A 23,507-nucleotide genomic window follows, 5' to 3' on the forward strand; every position below is an offset into this window, starting at 1 on the left:
CAAAATCCCAATTAGAGGGGACAAACAGCCGCTACCAGCCTGTACCCCAACCCCTTCTTCCTTCCTTCCTTATCACACACACACGTACACTGTGCAACTCCCTAACGTTCCTTCACATCTTTGAGCCCTCAAAGTTAAAAACCAAAAATAATAACAATTAACAAGTATATTATATGGTAAGTATATGTGTTAATTACTAGAAGGTCAATAATTGATGTCCTAAGTGAATCTCACCTGCCACTAATGCACTCTTAAAAAAATGATCCGTCTAGCATTATTTTATTTTTCTTTTTTTTTCTAAGAGAATCTCGACGGAACGAGAAGTCTAGTATTATTTTATATTTATGTTTATATATACTTATTTTAGACTCCAAGGTGCCATGCGATATATACAAACTTCCCATGTCTTGTAACTTATGCTGCCTGGTTCGAAATTATAAACAATCACCCACTTCCCCTACCTAGCAAATTTATAAATAAAAACAATAATAATAATAATAATAGTCATCTCTCTCTCTCTCTCTCTCTCTCTCTCTCTCTCTCTCTGTGGTATATATAATAGCACCAGCTCAACCACGATCACACCTCCAAAGTACAAAGTTCAAACTCAAATTCCCTATCTTGGATCACCTTGTTTTTCTCTTCATAATATTAATTCTTTTAATCTTCCAGCTGAAACAGAAGCAAGCAATGGTTGTACCATCTCCTTCACCAATACGAACCAAGAAAACCAAGGCAGTAGGAATTCCCACAATCGATCTATCAAATTACAATAGGTCAAAGCTATCGGAACAAATTGTCGAGGCCTGTGAAGAGTATGGTTTCTTCAAGGTGGTGAACCACGGCGTCCCGAAAGAGGTCATTGAGAGAATGGAAGCACAAGGTGCTGATTTTTTCGCCAAACCCGCCATGGAGAAGCAACGAGCTGGCCCGGCTTGTCCTTTTGGTTATGGCTGCAAAAACATTGGCCGCAATGGTGACATGGGAGAGCTTGAATACCTTCTCCTTCAAACCGATCCTCTCTCTGTTTCTGAGAGATCCAATGCCATCTCCAACGAGCCTACAAAATTCAAGTATGTTTTTCTTCATCTTCTAATTAATTAGTATACACACACACATGCATGTCACATATTTATTTCTGAAAAACAATGATAAAGAACAACATAAAGCCTTGAGAGAAGTGGGTTTTCGGTTTCTGTTTCTTCAAGCAGGTTCGCGGGGTTCATGGTATTAGTAAGTTTATGGCGTGTTTGAATGAATTTCTTGAATTTGATGAATTGTAATGATATAATGCCATTATAAATATAGCAACATTACTTGAAATCATGGCACCATTGGCCAACAAAGGAGGCAGGGAATTGATTTGCAGATGAATCCTTGGTATCCATATTAGAGAAGGACATATTTCCTTATTGGAAAAATAAAGGATTAAAAAAAACCAGACTTCATAATCCATATTTATTTAATAACTCTTTTGTTGTCAATTTATTATTATTTTTGTTTCACGGACATAGCTACCTCATAATAAAGAATTCTAGACCTTCAAATTATTAGTTGGATCCGCATTCTTTTCATGGTTTGTTAATGCCAGGGCACCAAATATATAATATAATAGCTTTGACTTTCATACAGACTTTTTTTTGGGGTCATGACTCATGCATATACCGGACTCTTTTGGTTGAGAAATTCTGTTTTTCCACCGTAATATCACATGCTATGCTGACTTAGAATTATAAATTTATCGAAATTATAATACGTTATTAATATTTAATTTTAAAATCAACAGAGATAAATCACACTATGTCGCGTGTTATTATTACTGTTCCGAAAATCGATAGAGATAAATCACTCTTGAATATAGATTGAGGCTAACCATTTTAGGGCCCGACTTGAGTAGTTTGAAAATTTGAACGTCATCTCAATGAGCTTAGATTTCTCATCATCTTATCCTGTTCTCGTTTCTGCAACATTTTGATGAACAGTAGTTGCTCTCCATTGATACATTTGAAGAACTGGGGTCATCTTTTTGTACTGAATGCTAGCCAATCTGTGAATGAAGCATGTGCATGTGGTTACAAATTGACATGACTGATTGGATCCATCTTCTATGTATTCTCATCTTTTCTTGCATGAGCCGAGTATGAGACAGCTTGAATTTATTGGCATTTGTTCATTTGAGCAAAACATTTAAACCATGCATTTCCAATGCCATTGAGTACACAAAAACAAGAGAGTTTATATATGATCAGGCAGGCTTGCATGGGACCCCATGTTCAACTGTGGGACTCCCACTTTTCTCGGTAACCAGGGGGGCCATACCATTATTTGCATGAAAATTTAAACAATCAATCATATATATGTATACATTTTCTATGATAGCTACATAGCTTTGCAAATCATCAAAACGTAAAAAGAAAAGTTGAATGGCATAATCCATCCCTTTTGCTAATACTAAATTTGTTGTGTATTTTTAATTTTGAAGTAATGAATAATGATCAATATTGTTTGAATTAATCCAGCTGTGCAGTAAATGATTACACAGAAGCAGTTAAGGAATTGGCATGTGAGATTCTTGATCTGGTGGGTGAGGGGCTATGGGTTTCAGACAAGTCTGTGTTCAGTAGGTTCATCAGAGACGTCAGAGTGACTCAATTCTGAGGCTTAATCACTATCCTGCGGTGAAGGACCCATCACCAAAACAACAGCTTCATCCGTATGGTAACAATAATAGGATTGGATTTGGAGAGCATTCTGACCCTCAGATCTTGACCATCCTAAGATCCAACAACGTGGGGGGCCTTCAGATTTCACTGCATGATGGCTTGTGGGTTCCCGTCCCTCCTGACCCCAATCACTTCTTTGTAATGGTTGGTGATGCATTACAGGTCAGTAACACCAATTCTTTCTTTTTATTTCCTCAACATATATGTACCAATTTTCCATCATATTTAATTTAACACAAAAGTTCAAGTGAATTATGACTCGGAAAAGTATATAAATTTTTTTATTCACTAGTTTATTAGATTAATTATGATTTGAAAAAGTAAAATTTCTTTATCACTAGAAAATGAAAGTCAAACCCCCCTCTATCTCTCTCTTTCACACCACACACGCACGTTGGGTATGAGAATCATTTCTTTTTAAGGTTAAAATGTAGCAATGGTCCCTCAAATAAGACCCCAATTTGCTTCAATGATTTTCTTCAATGATGATGTATTAACGGAGGGCCAAAATTAGAATCTAATTTAACACTAATACAAAATGTTGTCTTCAATGATGATGATGTAATTTTTAATATTTTCAAAAGTAAATTCAAATTACGCGTAATCACTCGAAAGTCATACATAAATTTCAAATTTCTGCCGGCGTAATATTAAGCATGTAATATTAATGTTATTTTGTTTATAATCACCAGGCTTTGACGAATGGGAGGTTAGTAAGTGTGAGACATAGGGCATTGGCAAACTCAGTTATGAAGCCAAGGATGTCGATGGTGTACTTTGGGGCACCACCCCTAAATGCATGGATGTCTCCACTTCCGGAGATGGTGTCGCCGGAGAAGCCCAGCCTCTACAAGCCCTTCACATGGGGCGAGTACAAGAAAGCAGCATACACTACACGATTGGGAGATTCACGTCTCGACCATTTCAAGATTAATAATAATAATAATAATCACACCTGCAACGATCAAATTCCATGTCCATGCTTGGACAATCTTGTACAATAATATTATTAGAATATATATAGTTGTAATGTACGTATATATGTCTGGCTAGCTAGGTCACAATGGTAGTTGAAATTGAAGGTTGATGGGGAAATTTTTGCTTTGATATATATTTAAGCACTTCCCCATTTATTTATTTCTAGTTGCATGTTGATTTGTTTGAATATCAATGCATAAGACTAGCTAGCTATGTATAGGAAGGTCTGAAAGTAAAACTAGTATGCCAATGGGTTCCCCCTTTGCCCCATGGCACCCCAGTTCAAACTCCAATGTAACCGAAAAAAAAGTAAAAAAAAAAAAAACTAGTAGCTTAATTAATGTATGTGGGAGATTACTTGTACGTTTGTATTTTCTACCCCTTTGTAGCATTTTTTTGCACGTTTCTTTGGTCAATTTAGTTGGCTGGATAAATTAATCGGGTCAATTAATTTTACTGGATGAATAAATAAACTCATATGACCAATTTTTTTAATTTTGTTATTGCAGCACGTGTTGGTCCACGGTCGTCGGTTTAACATTAGGTACACCTAGGAAAATTACATGATACCAACGTGTGAGCTCGTGTGGATCAACTAATTTGTTTCAATATCACAATCATGTTGGCTTACATTTTAGGTCCACTAGATGCAGACATTGGGACATGTGTATGCGCACACGTACAGTTTTCCGGTACAATCACGTTACATGTACAGTTTTCATAGGACGATTATTTTGTCCACAAAAAATATGCATGCATATAAAACTCAATTTCTTTCTTTACAAAATCAAAAAATCTCAACTAAAAAATTATCTTCCCAACTTAGGTATCCCCATTAATCATTAAATGTTTTAGGAGCTATTGTCCTGAACTTTGTATCGACTTGAGCTTTAGTCCCTCAACCCCATTTTCGTTTGTAACAAAAGTCCTGGAGTTCTTGTTACTTTTTTATGAAAGGAATATCATGAACATTTTGTTGTTTTAGTTGAAACATTGTGTTTGTCTATTTGTTGTGCTATTATTAGATGACCAAATAATTTTGAATTTCGGTGATTTTTTTAAAAAGACGATCCTTAAACGAGATCCTTAAAAATGAATGGTCTAAATCATCTAATTGCACTCGCTTTTCTCGATCACTTTTACGAATAGTACAACGAGATCCCTTTAATATTGTACACACACAACTAAGAAAGAGAGTATCTATGAAAAGGTTGTAACTTAAAGAGAGACTATGAGACCCATAAACTTTGAGCACTCAAGTAACAACAATGATGAGTTCAGGGGAGAAAAGAGGAGTTCTTGATTTGAAGATTTGATCTGGGGGAAGAAAAACTTGTGAGTGTGATTTTGCGTGGCTGTTTTTAGTCTCGCCAACTTTATCAAAAATGAATAAAGGGAGGGTTGTTGTATCAGCCAGCTGACTGCCAGCTTTGCTTGTGAGATACCCTTTGGAATAATTATTGTAGGTATGAAAGTGTGAAGATGCTCAAAGCAACGGCCATCTAGGCTAATTTAAGGCTCTTACTTCTTTAGGTAGGGTTTCCATATATCCTAATTATGCGCCTGTTCGAGTAATTATCAAGATACCGTAAGCATCAATGAAAATGAAAGAATATATTCTCATAATTTGAGGAAAATCCAAATACTACTTGACAGATTAGTGGTCACATACCGTAGTTCATTACCATGGCCCCAAAATGCTCTCTCTCTCTCTCTCTCTCTCTCTCTCTGTGGGTTGTCCAACGCTTATTGAGTCATGTAAAAGTGGCATGGCTTTAGATGGCCAACTCCCTTACAAAACTGATCGCATGGCAAGATTTGCATGAAAGATTTTTACGTTAAAGGCATCTCTTGTGCCTAAAGTAAATGCAACATGAAGTATCTATCTACTACTTGTCGACACCTGCATTTCTTTCTCAAGTAGTCAAAAATGTGGTGGGAAAAACTCTATATATATAGGGTGATGCAACTGTTTGACGCTCCAATTCATAGACGGGTGAGGAGAGGAAGCTCAAGGCTTCTGGTGGCAATTCAGCCCTCAAACCCACATATATTTTTATGGCTTCTCTACTCTTGTTACTAGGAGCGATAATGCAACCCCACCATAATGATCATCTTGTGCTGAATGAGGGAACGGAGGAGTCCAAGCACAGCAATTATCATGATGGGTGGAGTGAGTGCGCCTCTGACTACCACCACCCATGGAGTTTTCTGAGCCACAAAGAGTTTGAAATCAGCTCATGGAGGTTAGCTGAGTATGGTATTTGGACTTGAGTACGAAACCATATTCACTACTTTGTTCCTCATAACTCATATCTCCATCGATTTAAATTTTACCTCTTTATAGGTAGCAAGCTATTATACAGCTGATACATGCTTGATTCAGAGTATAAGACTCTTGGTTAATGTTATTATATCCTTGATGTAACTTGTGTACAATACTCTTCATTATATATATATATAGAAATTCTCCTATGCAGACATTCGGACGTTATTATCGTGTGAACGTCATGTATTTTCTATTACCCCTCCCTACTTTCCTCCCTATTTACAAATTACAATGGTATATTATGCTATTATTTCAGAGAAATTTAGTGCTAAAAGCCGTAATGTTTATGATATTGGAGATAGCTAGCAACTTATTCATCTTGAAACCCAATTGATGTTACTAAAAATTAACATGACCAAATCTAGTAGGTGATTTGGAAAGGTATTAGGAAATCATGCCCTTGATCTCATCTTATACAAAAAAACATGTGTGAAACAATATAAACACGATCAAGAATACACAAAAACAAACAAATTATTACAAAAACACAAGAATTTATTAACAAGATTCACTCCATCTGTGCTATGTATCCGGGTTGCTATGAGATTTTCACTATTAAAGAAGGAAAGACAATTACAAGCGCTAAAGTGTTTCGTCATACTCCCTTGTAATTAGGGTTAGCTCTCTTAACATAATACAACTCCCTAAAAGTCATATTTATAGTTTATAAGACTTACGGTTACATGGGTAGGAATTGAAGTCCGAATATGAAGCAAATTTTGAGTAGGAAATAAAACACCAAAGACGCTCGTATGGCTTCAAATGGTCCGCTGTCCTGTGATGGGCAATTAGCCGCTCTAACACAGCCTTGCAAACATCTCTCTCTTTTCTAGTAGTGTGACCAATCGGTTTTTGGACATGGGCTCCTCTAACTTGATACCTCCCAAGAAACTCAGCCAAAGCTTCAAGCACTTCACACATAACAAGGCCACATCTCAAGCAACCAACATCTCCATCATCATATGCTAAGAGACCAACTGAAATCGATCACAACTTCAGTTTGTTAATCGCCAAAATATCAACATAAATCAGCGTATGTAATTTTAGTTTGGTTCAATATTCTTGGTCCTTGAATGAAACACATGATTTTATCCGAGTGAATTGCACTCTAACCATATCACTATACAAAACACAACCCTCCTTAATTCCTCCAAGAAGCCTTTCAACCAAACCATATCTCTTTTTGCAGCCTCACTGGTCACCATGCTCGGACAAAGCTATACACCTCGTAATCTTGAGACCAACTCACAACAATACTACCCACATTACAAACATAACAAAATAATACTCCTCGTATTATCAATGTCTCTTGCCAAGTCTACATCGACAAAACCTTTGAACTCAGACACAATCACCTATAAAACAGAGACATAGTACCTCGAAGATACATGAAAATCCCCTTTACCACCTCCCAATTTTGCTTTCCAGGACTACTATGTATCGACTAACAACCCCGACTGCATGAGCAATGTCTAGTCCAGTACACACACATGAAACATCCAACCACTGAAGCATAAAGCACACTTACTATATAACCTTTCTTGATCCATGTTAGGAAGATTACATCTCCTAGTTTCAGGCTACTAATTGTGTCAAAGCTATGCTTGATATGTGCTGGCACCATGTTGACCTCACCTTCCCCCTTTAGCAAATCCCAACAATTAAGGGATAACCCCTTTTGTCATAGGTCACATCCCACCAAACAAGGAGTAGCTAGCCATGCCCCTTCCTTTGTCTTCTGAAAGCCCAAGACCCTAAATTAAGGGGAGCCATGCAAATGACAAAGCCATCAATCAACCTTGTCTACTCCAACTTGACTATAAAAGGGAGCTCACCACCTCCAAACAAAAGGAGGATTGGCTGCTATTTCTTCATTTCTCCAAGAGCTGTCCAAAGTTCTCCCAAGTTTTCTATTACTCTTCTACTAGAGCTCTCAAGCCTCTCTCCCTATTTCTCTCATGTACAATGTAACCTTTTCAAATACAAATACAAAGCTATAAACTATAGTGGATGTAGCCCCATTATGGGTGAACCACTCAAACACTTGTGTTATATGTGATTATGTCTTAATCCGTTAGGTACAAATTCACCCGTTATTACGCGGACTTGTTGGTTGGGACAAACTACGTACTTGATTTTCATTGCGTTGATTTTTGCTGCATTTTGCAGAAGTGGACTTCTTGAAGAAAGCTAACATTTTCAGAGAGGAAGAGAAGGGAATGCTACAGAGACGAGACGAAGAAGATGGGTGAATGCTACAGAAGAAGATGGTGTATTTATTGACAGCAATATCTCGCGTCCAGCTGTCCTGGTAGCACACAAAATGCCACCTCCATTAAGGACAGATACATTTTTATCTCGGTGACGGTTTTGTGCCTATAGCTTAGATTTGGCATTGAGCCAATAGAAACTTTTGGTGATGGTGCAGTAATTTTTTATTCTTTTATGTGCGTGTTGGGATGGTTTGTGCAATTACCAAATTACGGTTGGTTTGTGCAATTACCAATTTACGCCTGCAACTCCCTCTATCTATCTAGCTGCTTAAATAAAAGGGCTATTTGGACCTTTGGTTGCCCATTTTTCTCCTCCATGTGCGTCATAAACATTTGTGCAGATTTTCATCATGTACAGTGATTTATTATAACAAATACACAACTGAAAGTGGGACGCGATTTCACCAAAAAGAAGGTGGGACGCGACAGGGGCAAGATGAAACTACTCTATGGCTAGGGCTCTAGGCTCTAGCTAAGTGCAAAGTTTGGGAAAAAAAGAAATTTAATACTAATTTTTAAACACTACACTTCATTTTATAAAAATTAGTCCAATTCATCCAAGCAAAAATTAGTATGTCCTATCCAAACAGTTAGCTTCAAGTTTTCTTGTATGAGAAAATTAATTATCCATATAAGAAATAATAGCTCACTTCTATAAAAATTTCTGATTTCTTCCTTGAACGCGAGGAATGTCAACAAAAAATTGGTAGTTTTGACATGAACAAAATTGAAAGGAGGAGAGATATAGGTATAGACATGGCACATACAATATGAGTAATTTTACTCTTATTCGGAATAATCATTTTCTCAAGCAAAAACATCAATTACTCCTCCATGTGAGTCATAAACATTTGTGCATAAAAAGTGAGTGAGCCGCTCTCTCTCTAACCCTAGCAAAAACAAAAAACACCCAGTGCCGCATCTAGGGAGGGAGGTGGTCTCCCCCCTCCTCCCCTCCCCTCCTCTTCCTCCTTCCTCCTTGAATCTCACTTCTCTCCTTCTCCTCTTTTTTCCAATTAGGTGGGATGAAATCCTTGGGCATGATTTCCCCTTTCACCACCATATCTACCTTGCAAGTCCTACTCCATACTAATCCAAAATCCATGGCTCACCTGGATTCCTTCACCTCCCTTTTGATATGGCCTTATCCTTGGGTTCTAGCTGCAAATTTCAAATGCGTTTTGACGCGTATTTATTGGAAGGTGTGTAGAGCTCTAGCTCGGGTGCTTGCACCACCTCCTTCCAGGCTATTGGTTCGTTTCCTCCTAGCTATGGAATGGGTTTTCTCATTCTTTTTTTGTTGGCTGCTGTCTTTTGGATGTATTGGTTGGGTTGATTCTGGATCTGTTTGTGAATCTTGGGTGGCCTATGTTCTAGGTGATTTTTGGCTTGGTTTGCTGACCTAGGGGTGTTTGGGTCTTCATGGTGGTGACTAGCGATGTGTCCATCTACAATCAGGGAGCTTCTCTTTGTTGGTGGTGGCGGCTTGGAGTTTCTCTTTGGTTGTGGCGGCTAGGTTTTATGTGTTTTATTTTATGTATTCTATGTTTAATATGGGCTTTTGGCTAAATGTGGGTGTAATACCTCTTTGTGGCTATATGCCTTTATGTGGGCTAAATGCCTTGTTGTTGGCTTTTGACGTTTTAGGTTCAGCTCAAGAACACGATCTTTATGCTATGCTGTACTGGTTTTAGTTAGGTTTGTTCATGTTTGTTTTCTAGTTTTCTGGCCAGTGCTTTTGCTTGGCTTTGATTATACTGTTCTTTACCCCTTTGAGGGTTTGCAATGAATTGCAATTTCGACAAAAAAAAATAATTTATGCAAACTTTCATCATTGACAGTGATTTATTATAACAAACACACAACTGAAAGTGGGACGCAATTTCACCAAAAAGAAGGTGGGACGCGATGCGGGCAAGATGGAACTACACTATGGCTAGGGCTCTAGGCTCTAGCTAAGTGCAAAGTTTGGGAAAAAAGAAATTTAATACTAATTTTTAAACACTACACTTCATTTTCATTTTATAAAATTAGTCCAATTCATCCAAGCAAAAATTAGTATGTCCTATCCAAACAATTAGCTTCAAGTTTTCTTGTATGAGAAAATTAATGGAATTTTATTTAGATCTTTATCCATATAAGAAATAATAGCCCACATCTATAAAAATTTCTAATTTCATCCTTGAACACGGGGAATATCAACAAAAAATTGGTAGTTTTGACATTAACAAACTTGAAAGGAGGAGAGATATAGGTATAGACATGGCACATACAATATGAGTAATGCTACTCTTACCATATTTATACCACATGATATTGTATATCCATATCATGTCACATCAATAAAATCAATAAAATATATTTTAATTAAGAAAATTAGAAAAACAAATAATAGAATATAGTATACGGTATATAAATGTAGGAATATGGTTAATGTGGTTGTCCACATATAAGAATATGGTATATAAATGTAGTAGTAAGAGTAGCATTATTCATATAATATACATATGAGAATTTATTGATAAGTGCGGTTGCATTTCATGCTTACATAAATATGTTTTTTTGTTTTATTCGATACATGTTTGTTATGGTTTGTTTTGGACAAATATCCAAGGAAAATGGGATGCATGCACGTTGCAATACACTTGTACGGAAATATCCTTTCTCTCTAGGTCGCCATTGACCAATTAGAATTTTTATATTGTATTTAATGTTCATCTTAATTTTAATTAATAATATCAGTTTTTTATATTTGTATTAATCAAAGAGATTTTTAGTATTTTAAATATACAAATTTATAAATAAACTCAATTCTAGACATGTATTTATAAAAAAACTTAAGCATTATTTAAACATAGAAACACACCCAAAATCAACCCCAAAATTAACAATTGTATATTTTTTAGGTGTGTTTATAAATGGGTTTTGAGTGTGTGTAATGATGGATTTTGGGTGTGTTTATAAAGTGTTTTGGGTGTTGGGAATTTTTTATAATTTCAGTCCCCATTTTGGATGTTTTAGTGAAACTCCCTTTTAAATATTTCATCGTTCTCTTTTTTCTTTTTTTCTTTTTTTTTAATGAATATCATTCTCTTCTTTTTTGCCCCCTACATCCTTCTATCAGTGATAATTGATTTTTTTAATTTATTGGTACTTTTTACATTTGGCCTTTGGGTTACTTTTTCAATAAATAGAAAAAATTTGTAGTCCGCCACATGGCAATGAAGGCATAACCATGGATAAAAATGCTTTTATCAGGTAACCTAAACCCTAAAAGAAGAGAGATTGATTCAGTGATAGAGAGCGAGAGAGGAGAGCAGAAGTATGGTGAAAACTTAAATATCTATGTACCAATGAATTTTACTACCAAATCCATATCCAATATTTAATTATTCATACATAGTATAATAATTACGCAAATCCCAAGAAGAACCAAAAATCATAACTAGAAATGAAAATATATTTATATTAGAGAATCCTAATTAAAATTAACATCCAATTCCATGTTATGATAATATCCACAAAGTGGTTAAAAGATTTGTCCAAACCCAAAGGAGAGCTACGTGGTCTTTCGACCAATAGCTTTACAAAACGGTTAAAAGATTTGCCTAAACCCAAAGAGGTTAAAAGTAAGCCTATAGGCTACAGATTTTCTACCTCCACACAAAGAATAATAAAAGACTTCATATGCAACCCATATATTAGCTAGTACAGTAGAACGCTTTAGTATCATCTGGAGACTGAAACCGCTACACAAAAACAATTCCTATCAAGTCTTTTTTCTCTTAAACTGTTCACAAGTCTCAGGGAATATATTTTAACAACCTTTGCTAAACGGAAAAAATATATATATTATCCTTCTACTCTTCTATTCAGTTTGAAACTAGAAGCCGGTCAAGAATGGAATACAAAGAAAAGCCTCTCTTCGTTTGAAACTTTCTGTAAGATGAAGCGTCATTTGAAACCTTCTGTAAGATGAAGCTGGTTGGGGTGCGGGACTTGGCCTCTCACATCACCATCCCTCCATCAATGGTCAATACCTACAATTGATCGGTGCAAAACTTGACATCTCACATGGTGCCATTTCCCATTTGTCCAAGGGAAAATTATCAGATTTCTAATAAAAATTTACCTGTCCAGTAATGTAACTGGCAGCAGGATTGAGCGCTAAGAATTCCACCAGTCCTGCGACTTCTTCAGGTTGACCATATCGTCCTGAAAGAATTATAAAACAGATTTATTTTCTCTAATTTATATGTGAGTCTACAAAGATCAGGCTTTAAGTTTAGGCAAACCAGGGAAGAAGAATTAGAGAATCAATCAAATTTCAATCATCCCAATCCAATGACTCAATAACATTTATATCTCTCAGATAAGTTATATAACCAACACGAGCAGTTTCTCAATAATTCACATTAACTACAATAGATTTTGATAATAATGTTTAAATAACTAGTAGCGAATTCTCACCTAGGGGGATGGTTCCCAAGATCTTCTTTTCTATGTCTTCTCCAAGCTTGGCAGTCATATCAGATGCAATAAAACCAGGTGCTACAGCATTGACCTAAGGAAAAAAAGAAAGCTTTAGATGGATAATTACTTTAGGCCCACCACGTAAGACTGGAAATATGCAAGAAATTTAGAAATATATCTGCTTGAATGTTTAATGTCATGAAACAAACCACATAGCCATTGCTAAGTGTGGAGTGGGGTTAAACGTATTAGCAGGCAAGCCCCACACACCGAAAACAGATAATAAAATTAATTAATTAAAAACCTTGAATCACTTGCACATACATTAATGCTCCTGCTTGAATACTCCTTTGCGACACTCTTCGTAAAGCCAATTACTCCGGCCTTTGCAGCACTGTAGTTGGCTTGTCCAACATTGCCAACAAGACCAACAACAGATGCTATATTGATTATTCTTCCCTGAAATATGATGAACATACTAAGGATCTAGAAGCAAAATAGGATTTTCACATTGACATAATACAAGAAAGGAAGACAGAATTTGATCACCTTTCTCTGTTTCATCATAATTTTCGCTGCAGCCTGCAAAAAGCATGAACCATGCTAAAAAGATCAGACAATTCTAAGTTTGAACAACTATAATTACTACATCAACATATGCCCTACACTACATACCTGTGTGCACAGAAACACGCCAGTAAGATTCAAATCAATAACCTCCTGCCATTGGGATGTTTTCATTCTCATCAACAAGCCATCCCGTGTTATTCCTGAAAAACACTGTGTTAGTTGAAATAGAAAGGAAAGTCAAGATAAGAAGCTTAAATACAATAAGTAATATGATGCTGACCAGCATTATTAACCAACACATCAATTGTTCCCCATGCATCAACCACCTATATTCATTTGATTGAAAAGATGTCACGTTGCACGCAATAATTGCAACCACACTAAAAAAACCATGTAGTTAGCATAGAAAGCGCATTCGCGTACAGTTTTAATCATTGCCGCTACATCTTCTTCCTTCGAAACATCACCTCTGAATGTCAGAGCTTGACCACCAGATGCCTCAATCTACAGCATTTAAACCGCAATAAAACATGTTTAAAATGCGGCATATAATTAAAACCAAATATTTCTACTATGAACTGATTTCAATATATGCATTGCATGAAGGCCATTATTTTAACAAAAAAAGGTACCTCCTTGGAAACTAATTCAGCTTCCTTAGATGACCTTGCGTAGTTTACCAGTACCTGTAACAGTGAAATGAAGCCTATGGTCATGACTTATCGAAGAAAGCAATTGAATGATGAATGATGATGATGACCTTACAACCAGACTTGCCGAGAGCAAGCGCAACAGCTTTGCCAATTCCTCTAGAAGCTCCAGTGACGATAACCACAGGAGCCTCCACATTCTGAGATACAACAGCGCTCGATTGCTCAACGGCCGCTACTTGCGCCCTAATTCCTGCTATTTGATTATATTTCCATTAAAACATCACCAAATTGTTTTGATGTAAACTTCAATTTACCATAACAAGAAAATGCGATTCATTTACCAGAGCTAGAGGAGGATGAGGAGCTCGAAAATCGGGTCAGGGCAACGCGATGCAGTCGAACCCCGCCGAGAAGTGGATAGGAGCTTCGTGGGTGAGATAATTGGCGGAAGAGTCGTACCGGAGCTCCAACGGTGTTGAAGCCGATCGTGGCCGCCATTGAGAGTCTAAGAATGGCGGGTGCCGCAGACGAAGAAAAGGAGGAAGAGAGAGGCAAGGAAGGTCGCCAGAAGATCAATCTATCGGACTGAGAACTGAGGAAAAATGTGAAGAAGATGGGTGTGTAATCTCTCTGAGCATGGGTTTTAGCATATCGGTGGAAATGCGTACTGTGTACAAGGAATTTTTATCAAATTTAGTAAAAACTTGCAATGGTGCCCGCGCGATGCTGCGGGTTCTAATACCATGTAAAATGTGTACAAAGTTGTGAAAATATGTAGGAAAAATGGTACTATTTATATAGACATGGAGATCTAAATAGTGGCATCATGCTTTGTTTAGCAAGTCTAAGTTACAAAAAAATAGAATAATAACACGTTTTTTATGCAGTTTGTCATGTTAAAATAATGACCATATTTTAATAAATCAAGTAGCAGTAAAAACATCAAAATATTGGCAACATTGAGATGCTCATAATTCAAATGAGTTCGGATAGGTCTTTATATATATGCTATAGGGTGGTGGAATAGGATTTTTCTATCTTGATGTCTGTTAGAAAGGGGTCTTTCTCTTGTTAGCTCTGCTGTAGATGTGGCTTATGTTCTTTCTTGTCTTTTGTGGAGGTTTTAACTCTGTTGGTACAAATTTGGTGTTAGTGTAGATGAATGGAAAATTTTGAGCGAAGACAAAAACTATTATCACATAATTAAGTTCAAAAATACAACATGACAACACAACAATTTAGGTACATCAAGCATTCTATTAATCTAATGGACAAAAGTATAACCTCAGTCTATTTAATCAATTGACAATAAACATACAACAATTGTGACAATTTATTAAATAGGTATAAGAGAATTAAATACAAACACCCGAGCTTTTATAGAATCAAATCAAGAAGGGTTTTGATTATGTTGCTACAAATTTGGAAAATGGTATAATAGAATTAAGCCAAAACATCTGAGCTTTAATAAAATCAAATCAAGAAGGGGGTGTTGATTCTGTTGCTACAAATTTGGAAAATGGTAGAAGAGAATTAAGCCAAAACACCCGAGCTTTGATCTATAGACACCTATGGTCAAAACTGATACATGCATTGCCATTTATAGGCTCAGTTAATCTAATGGAGAAGTAAGCCATAAACGCAGAAATAACCTATAAACACCTATAGGTTATATAAGCAGAATAAAGTCAAAAATAACAGGATATAGGTTAAACTTTTGTTCATAACAAAACATCTAGATACATATGTTATAGTTTTGTTCATTGCATCGAAAACATGATACATGTGGATATGTATCAACAACACAAACTGCAATTTGAATACACGAATTATTCTATTAATCTAATATACAAAACTATAACCTCAGGGAAAGCAATCAATTAACAAACTCAGAAGAAGCTTGACAAATTACTAAATATTATTTATTGCAGAATCAAACCAAAAGACTCAAACTTTAATAAGCAACAGAACAAAAAAGTTGGATATAGATATTCATGTTTGTGATGAGGAATTTTGTTGCATGTGTATTAAGTGTTTATGATTGAATTCAAAAAATTTAGAAGGGAAAAGTATGGATATGATGTGAATCTTAGTTAAATAAATGAAATTAGATGAAAGAATGCATGCTCTATTTTGAGGCAGAAAGGGTGATTCCAATATTGCTTGGGGTTGTCTTGCTTTTCAAAGAGATGAGTGGGATATCATCAGAATCTGATACATTCTCCTCTGGAGCTTTTGCAGTGAGCATTGTGTCAATTCTCTTCTTAGTTGTAATATTACTGAGATACATGCAAAATAAAGGAAAAAGAAGTGAATCGTGATATAAATTCTAACATTTTGAATTTTTTTTTGTTCACATCAGAGAAGTGAAAAAAGCCTTTTTTAACAGGCCGTTCTCTAATTTGGCTGATTTGATGATTGAATTGGCGGACACCTACAAAATTCGTTTACCAAAGTTCATTTAAGTAGAGCCTTTATTGTTTTTGGTCCTTACTGGTGAATAAATTGTTATAAATTAGAGCCTTTCTGATTTATAGTTATTTTTGTTTTTTTTCCGACAATTAATAATCCATTAACAAACAAAATATAATAAAACAAACAAAACATAATGCATTCAGAATATCAAAACACATAAACGAAGTACTTATTCCACTCAGAATATCAAAACCAAGAAATATTTCTCTTATTTTAGTAATTGTAATTTTCTAGTATCTCAGGATTGTCTCCTTGAAATAATTTGTCTCAGCAAAAGAAAAGGAAAGAGAAAGAAGATAAACTCAGTTTCTGTAGTTTAACTTTAAAGTTCAAAGACCAAAAAAGCAACAAAACAAAAACAAAACAAAACTATAGAACTATAAAGTATAGGCCCTTTTAATGTATAGGCAATCGCAAACAGTGTTTATGAGTTTAGGCGGCTTTTATACATTGTTCTCGACATTGCCTCTATTATTTTATAATCACTTCAATGAAGTATAGTATTTGCTATTGAGTTATGCACCAATTTAATTAGTGGGAATGAAACTGAAACATTTTATAAATAAAAAAACAGCAAAAAGAATACATGGCGTCTTAATGCAGAAAAAGCAATACCAATGTTTTTCCAGACCAACCATGATAGAAAAGGAGGGAAGCAATAAAACAAAGAAACAAGGTAGATGAAAGAAAAAAGAAAATTAAACAAATATCATAGCATCCACAGATCCTAGGTAAAGAAAGAGCATCATGGCAATATGTAAACACATGTATTCACTAATAATGAAGGAGAAGGAACTTACAAAAAGTTAGGATTCCATATATAACAGAAGTTGTTTAATGCAAGGAGTCCTCCATCTATCTTTGTTTGTTTCTTTGTTTCTGACAATCAATCAATCTACATCAGATAACAATTCATAAGATTTTTATGTTTTTTTTTTCTATAAACCAATTGTATGAATTTACATTCCAAGAAGACATGGCAGAAAAGTTAAGGAAAAAAAACAGTGACCTAAACTGAGAATCTGCAAATTTTAGTGGGAGTTTCAGTAATCCAGTTGAGAATTTTAAAACGATACAAACCCATCATCCCATCTAATAAACATAAATTGAAATACAATAATGTCAAACTAATACAAAGCTAAAACAAAGATAAATTCTGGATTGTCAAAATACCTAGTCATGTTCTGCTAAAACCAACTTCATCTACAAAATAAAGTTAGCATCATGGAGTGGAAGCAATAAAGAGGTTTTGAAAAGCCAAAAAAAAAAAAAACACGGTTTGTAGAGTTCATTACCTGAGATTTGAGTTGAGAGATCTAGTAAGAAACTACTATGATTACTGCAAAAAGTTACACCTCAAATCACGGCATCCTAGATCAAAATTTTCATGGAAACCTGAAATTAAATCAGAAGAAAAACATACAGAATTTTATGAAAAGGGCATAATGCGTAACCGCTATTTCTTAATCTGGGCTCCCCTATATACATATATTTCACAAAATTTCAGGAAGAGAAAAGTACTGTAAATCTGTTTCAAACTGAAAAGAAAAAAAAAAGAAAAAAATCATCCCTGCATATAAGAATAAGAAAAGAAACAGTGCAACAAAAATATGGCAAAAAGTTTAACTCCATAAGCTCAAACTCAATTTAGTTTATCAAAATAGACGTCTTCTTGAAGAATAGAAGGAAGCACTTGATTCAAAACACCCCTTTAAAAAAATTAAATATGCTACTACGTTATTTAAACGTCATGGATAAACAGAATATTAAGTTTAAAAAAAGTCTATCACAAAATTTAATCAACAAATCAAATAATCATATATACTCATCTATAATCCAACAAATCATTATCCACGCACAAAATCATCAATATTCATCCAATCCAATAAATCATTATCCACAAACAAAATCATCAACATTCACTAATAACTCATTATAAAAATTTCAACTAACTAAAAATATTATGCATTATCATCAATTAGGGATTTAAACTTTAAAAAGAACTTGAATATGAGCTTTTCCAAACCAATAGATTAAAATCAGAGATGGAGAGGGAAGAGAATGAAAACCTAGGGAAGTAAATCAAGCAAGCAAGCAAAATAAATGAGACTCCAAATGCAGCTCCGAACCTTTTTTGCCATACAAATGAATTAATCAAACCAAACAGTCATATCAATTAATCAACAAATCATTTCTTTTTTAAAACAAATTTAATTAAGACAAATGAACAAAGAGAGAGAGGAAAAGAAGTCCATCACAAAATTTAATCAACAAATCATAAACCCTAAATTCCAACAAATCAAATAATCATATATAGTCACCTAATCCAACAAATCATTATCCGCACACAAAATCATCAATATTAATCCAATCCAATAAATCATTATCCACAAACAAAATCATCATCCAATAACTCATTATAAAAATTTCAACTAATTAAAAATATTAGGAATTATTATCAATTAGGGATTTATAGTTTAAAAATAACTTGAAAATGAGCACTAAAACACTCAATCAAAACAATAGACATGTTTTGGAATAAGTCTATTGCATTATGTCGTGGAATTGATGGTTTACTTGCAGCTTTACCATTTGACACGCCCTAAGAGAAATATATCACACAAAAACAAATACCAAAATGGAACCTAAGAAACTATGAAGCTACTTTCTAGATATTTGTTTACCAAATTTCATACAACAATCCTCCATTTAAACTGATTGTTTACAACAATGCTAGGAATTTGTATGCAGATTACATATGCAATATTTGGCTAATCCATTCCACCAGTAGCCATATATTTAACTAAATAAGCTACATCTAAAACCAAATGGGTATTCTTCAAGAATAAAACCAACCTTAAAGCAGACCCTAAACCCTAAACAACAGTAAAATGTTTTAAAAAATCAATTTTTCTTTTTTTTTTTTTCTAGCAAACAAACAGGGTAAGTAGGTTATACAGTGTTAAATCAGATTTTTTGTTCGAATGATCGTATATTGAAGCAGCCATCTTTACCTTCCAGCTGAGAGACTGGTCGATTAGTTCAAAATATCAGCTCCAAATCATATTTCCTTCTAGATGCAAATATATATTAAGCTCCTAGAAATCATTATCCACACGCTCAAATAGAGAGACAGAGAGATCTTGCCTGCTTAATAGTTTTTGTTTGAGATCCTTGGAGAGATCGCCGGTCCCAGGCGATTGCTCATGTCATCGTCAGACGGCTGTCGTTGAATCTCAAACGAGGCGCGATCGGGAGATCCAATGGGTGAGGCATCAGAACCGTCCGCAGGAGACGGAGAGGGAGAGTCGGTGCTTGTGATGATGACGGTGGCGGCAGCAGAGAGGAAAAGAAGGGGGAGGGGAGAGAGGGCTGGGAGGGATGAGGGGGAAGGGTGTGGGACTGATAAGGTTTTCCTTCTGTCAGCGACGTCCTGAAGAGGAGAGAACAGAGCTCACGGTTAAAAGGGTCAATCCACTTTTCATAATCCTACAGAAGGAAGAGATCAACCATTTAAGCGGGGACAAAAATGTCACTTCACTATTCCTAGGCTACAGTATAGGAACAGTGAATCTGTGGATTCAATTTTAATATATATAAATATAATATAATTTAGTCCCCAAATTCATAAAAGTCAATTTTTTTAAAAACTTTCAAATATAATGAATAACTCACTTAAATTGTCTTAAATGCCCTCTAAATTAAAACTTAACAGAAAGAGCTAATTGTCATGCTCTTCAAGCCGTCGGCAGAGTACTGAGCACAAGGGCACCGCAGCCGCACTGCCCTTAAGTGGGCTAAGCCTCACTCTCCCTCACCCTACCCTCAAATAAAAGGACACTGCCCCTTGTCAATCGCCCTTAATGGATTTTTTTTGCAGCAGTTTTTAAGGGTTTGGATACATACATTTCATGGAAAACAATTATTGACAATATCATGTTTTGCATGCACCCACACTAGATTTTTTTTTTTTAACTCGTTTTTTTTTTAAATTTCATTTTATTATTATTTTTGTTTGATAAAGGTATAAGAGAAACAAAGTTAATATAGGCAAATTTGTGTTGTGGGAAGACAGTTTGCCTTGCAATTTCTTTGGTGTTCTTGTTCTGAGGGAAAGGCGAAGCACATATCTTTGGTTTGCAAGAAAGTTTAATCCCCACATCAAATGCGGAGCAAAAACAAATTTATTCATTTATTATTTGAATTTTGTAAGAAAGTTCCACTCTATTTTTTTCAATTAAAAATTATTATGTCAAGAAACTGCATTTTAAATTTTTTTTATATTATTAATTTATGATAGGCATATATGAGTGAGTTGACGAAGCCAATTTTGTTTTAGTGCTGATGCTATTTTGGGTTTTAGGTGTAATTGAGATTTAAATTAAAGGGCATTTGGGTCAATTTAAGGAGTTTTTGGCTATTTTTGAAAGTTTTTAAAAAAATTGACATTTATAGATTTTGGGGCTAAATTTGATAAAAACTCGTGTACAAGACGCTAAACACGACGTGTCGTTTGAGCCAAGAACCAAACAACAGTTGGTTTGCACATTCATTTGTAAAAGAACCAAAAAAAGTTCCTTTTCGATAATCAATATTTTCTAGACCATCCTTTGCCTTTTTTTTTCTTTTTTTTTAATTATAAAACAACGATAATGTCAACGGAGTCTAGCTAGTGAAAAACAACTTTGACTTCATGAGGTAATTTAAATCTCATATTGACACCCGGATGACATCATAATTGTGTGTATGTCAGAAATCCCCTTCCTTGTAATTTAAACTATGGCTTGTAATTAGTTTAGATTATTGGTTTGCTAATTTGAATATAAAATTCTCTCAAATTGGAAAATTAAAAATCCAAAATTTAAAGAAGAAAAAGAAAAGAGCAACTATAATTTATGAAGGGAAATGCTTAAAATTTAAACCAGTAGCTTTGATGCTATTTAGCCAAAAGTAAAATCAAATCAGAAAGACAAAACAGAAATGTTCCAACTGTTTTTCTAATATCCAATCTGTCATTATTCCTAAAACTCCAATAGAAGACATCTTTTTTTCCCAGGAAAAATGGGTAGAATGCCATAATAGTCTGAGGACTGATATTTTACAATTCTAAAAGCCGACCTTTTCTTCCACCACCTAAAGCTAACGCTTTTTACAGACAAAATTTGGATTTTTCCTTCTTTCATCAAAAACCCACAGCACATCATCATCCACCATGGGCAAAATTGATTTGAATGGGGTTTACCTCCCCAAATGTCGACTTCATTTCCCAAAATGAAAATCAAAAAATCATTTCAAAGAACACATCTGGATTCTAAGTCAAAAATCATTTCAACCCAAAACCCAAAACCCAATCCATAACTCATCTTCTCCAGCTACTTCCTCTTCCCACTTTTCAGGCTTAACAGCTAAACCTCAAACAGAAAAGAGATAATATCATGGTCCACAAGGCCTATAACAGGATCCCAAGTCACTGCCCAAATACCTCAGGACCATCATTTTCCATTTTTGCTTCTCAGTCGGTAGAAGAACATGAACAAAAAATCTCATCAATCAGTCTCTCCTTCAAAGTCATTTGCTTCAACGGCATCATTTGCTGCTTCTGGTTCGGGTTTAGGTTCGAGTTCTGGTTCAGGTTCAGGTTCTGTTTCTGGAGCACTCTGGGGAGGTTCGATCTCTTCTTCCTTTATATCAGCATCCTCCTTCATGAACAAACCAAGTTGCTCTAAGGGATTACTACTTGTTTACACCATAATTAACCAAGCGTGACTAAAACACCAAGGTAGACATACCTTCCTCCCTGCCAAAGGGAGATGCTCTTCCGAAGGGACAACCACCTGCCGAAGCTCCGAACTCACAAACCTTAAACATAGGAGACACGTGTCATCATCATGACAACTTGCACAAAGTCCCACATCGGAACTTTGCAAACCTCCTACTTTTACTTCCCTATAAATAAAAAGCATTAACCAAGAAAAGGTAACTTCTCTCACACTATTATACATTTGCAATAGTCACTACCCCTAGTCGACTCGCATCGGAGAGCCTTGGCCAAGCGGCCTACACCGGTGTTCTTAACGCGCTTCTCCTATCTTTGTCTTATGCAGGCCAACCCTCATCAAGGCCTGACCCTTCTCTTGCTAAGGACAATCCCTATCTCTAAGTTGACCCTCTCAGAAATAGCATCAACGCTTACGCCGTCAGGAATCCAATACTTGAAACCCATTTTTCTCTACCACCACATGCTCTTTCACCTCTTGGCCGTCGCCTCTTCTTCCTCCACACTCAGCCATGCCCTTGAGGATAGCCGCGATGCCACAATACCCTCGGGAGGTACCTCCCAGAGGGACCGTCAGGGAGGTCAACCTGCCGAGGTGGAGCTCCTCCGCGCCTGATGTCGTCAAGATGTCGAGAGGTTTGACCATCTTCACTGGAATGTTGGTCGAACACGACTCAGATCTCGGCTAAACTGGGAATGTAACCAAGCCAAGGGCTCAACGCACCTTACTCGGGGAACTGGCACACCAAAAACCAGTAGGAGTATTCCCACCATAGCCTCCAATCGGCCTAGGCCCAGCAAGGGTAAGGACCCTCCATCCGAGACGACCAAGTCGCGCCTTTCTCCAGATCTCCTCGTTGAGGAACCGCCTCATGAACCAACGAAGGTCTACAGGATTGTGTGGATCGATCTGGACCGTCGACGGACCCTTCTTATCCAGTTAATCTCAAGACCCAAAGGTGACACACCTAGGCCCCCACCAAAACCAACCCATGTGCCTATAAGAGGGTATGGGGACTCGGATGATTGGGAGCATGATTACCGAGAAGAGCACGAGCCTTATCACACCGAGGAGTTTGATGGACTGACCCTTATCTGGCTCCGGCCACACACACACGGACCTCCAACCGAGACTCTCCTCATGCCGACCAGTAATGAGACTTCTCTTTGAGAAGGTCGGCTTGAGAATGAGCACGCAACCACCAACCCTCCTGGCCTACGACTGGGCCCTTTCACCGAAGCGCATCCTTAATTTCC

General features: G+C 36.1%; 2 protein-coding genes and 1 long non-coding RNA gene across 7 annotated transcripts; 2 read left to right on the forward strand and 1 right to left on the reverse strand.

The window, feature by feature from the left end:
• Positions 1-598: 598 nt before the first annotated feature.
• LOC103327292 (gibberellin 2-beta-dioxygenase 2) lies at positions 599-4,004 on the forward strand. The gene is given in 4 exon segments (XM_008229601.2): positions 599-1,073; positions 2,520-2,635; positions 2,638-2,885; positions 3,416-4,004. Coding segments are annotated over 4 exon segments (1,059 nt in total). The 5' UTR covers positions 599-690; the 3' UTR covers positions 3,728-4,004.
• A 1,301-nt stretch (positions 4,005-5,305) lies between these two features.
• LOC148918013 (uncharacterized) lies at positions 5,306-10,000 on the forward strand. The gene is made up of 2 exons (XR_016125806.1): positions 5,306-8,108; positions 8,200-10,000. It is a non-coding gene; the product is annotated as an uncharacterized LOC148918013 (long non-coding RNA).
• A 1,745-nt stretch (positions 10,001-11,745) lies between these two features.
• Positions 11,746-19,841, reverse strand: LOC103327290 (3-oxoacyl-[acyl-carrier-protein] reductase 4-like). 5 transcript variants are annotated; one of them, XM_016793752.2, is made up of 15 exons: positions 19,622-19,841; positions 17,770-17,869; positions 17,648-17,677; positions 17,275-17,353; positions 14,341-14,666; positions 14,107-14,252; positions 13,979-14,032; positions 13,770-13,850; positions 13,627-13,672; positions 13,452-13,546; positions 13,326-13,358; positions 13,101-13,235; positions 12,774-12,867; positions 12,436-12,518; positions 11,746-12,343 (listed from the first exon to the last, which is right to left on the reverse strand). In XM_016793752.2, exons 5-15 carry the CDS (start codon positions 14,495-14,497, stop codon positions 12,311-12,313), a joined length of 957 nt encoding a protein of 318 aa, XP_016649238.2. In that variant the 5' UTR covers positions 14,498-14,666; positions 17,275-17,353; positions 17,648-17,677; positions 17,770-17,869; positions 19,622-19,841; the 3' UTR covers positions 11,746-12,310. The 5 variants fall into 5 exon arrangements, with proteins under 5 accessions (XP_016649238.2, XP_016649242.2, XP_016649237.2 ...); XM_016793756.2 differs by having other exon boundaries at positions 14,107-14,249; positions 17,275-17,369; XM_016793751.2 differs by having other exon boundaries at positions 17,275-17,369.
• Positions 19,842-23,507: the final 3,666 nt, after the last annotated feature.

This window comes from Prunus mume, linkage group LG4, assembly GCF_029339155.1.
Source record: "Prunus mume cultivar Tortuosa linkage group LG4, ASM2933915v1, whole genome shotgun sequence".
Classification (NCBI taxonomy): domain Eukaryota; kingdom Viridiplantae; phylum Streptophyta; class Magnoliopsida; order Rosales; family Rosaceae; genus Prunus; species Prunus mume.

Bases quoted from the DNA above. Each gene is read 5' to 3' on its own strand.
- LOC103327290 (XM_089050897.1), bottom strand. From the start codon at position 14,497: ATGGCGGCCACGATCGGCTTCAACACCGTTGGAGCTCCGGTACGACTC. The intron at 12,868-13,100 runs GTATGTGCAAGT...TTTTTTCCTTAG, and splicing joins ATTCAAGCAGGAGCATTAAT to GTCAATGCTGTAGCACCTGG. The intron at 12,344-12,435 runs GTAAATTTTTAT...GATCAATTGTAG, and splicing joins CCAGTTACATTACTGGACAG to GTATTGACCATTGATGGAGG.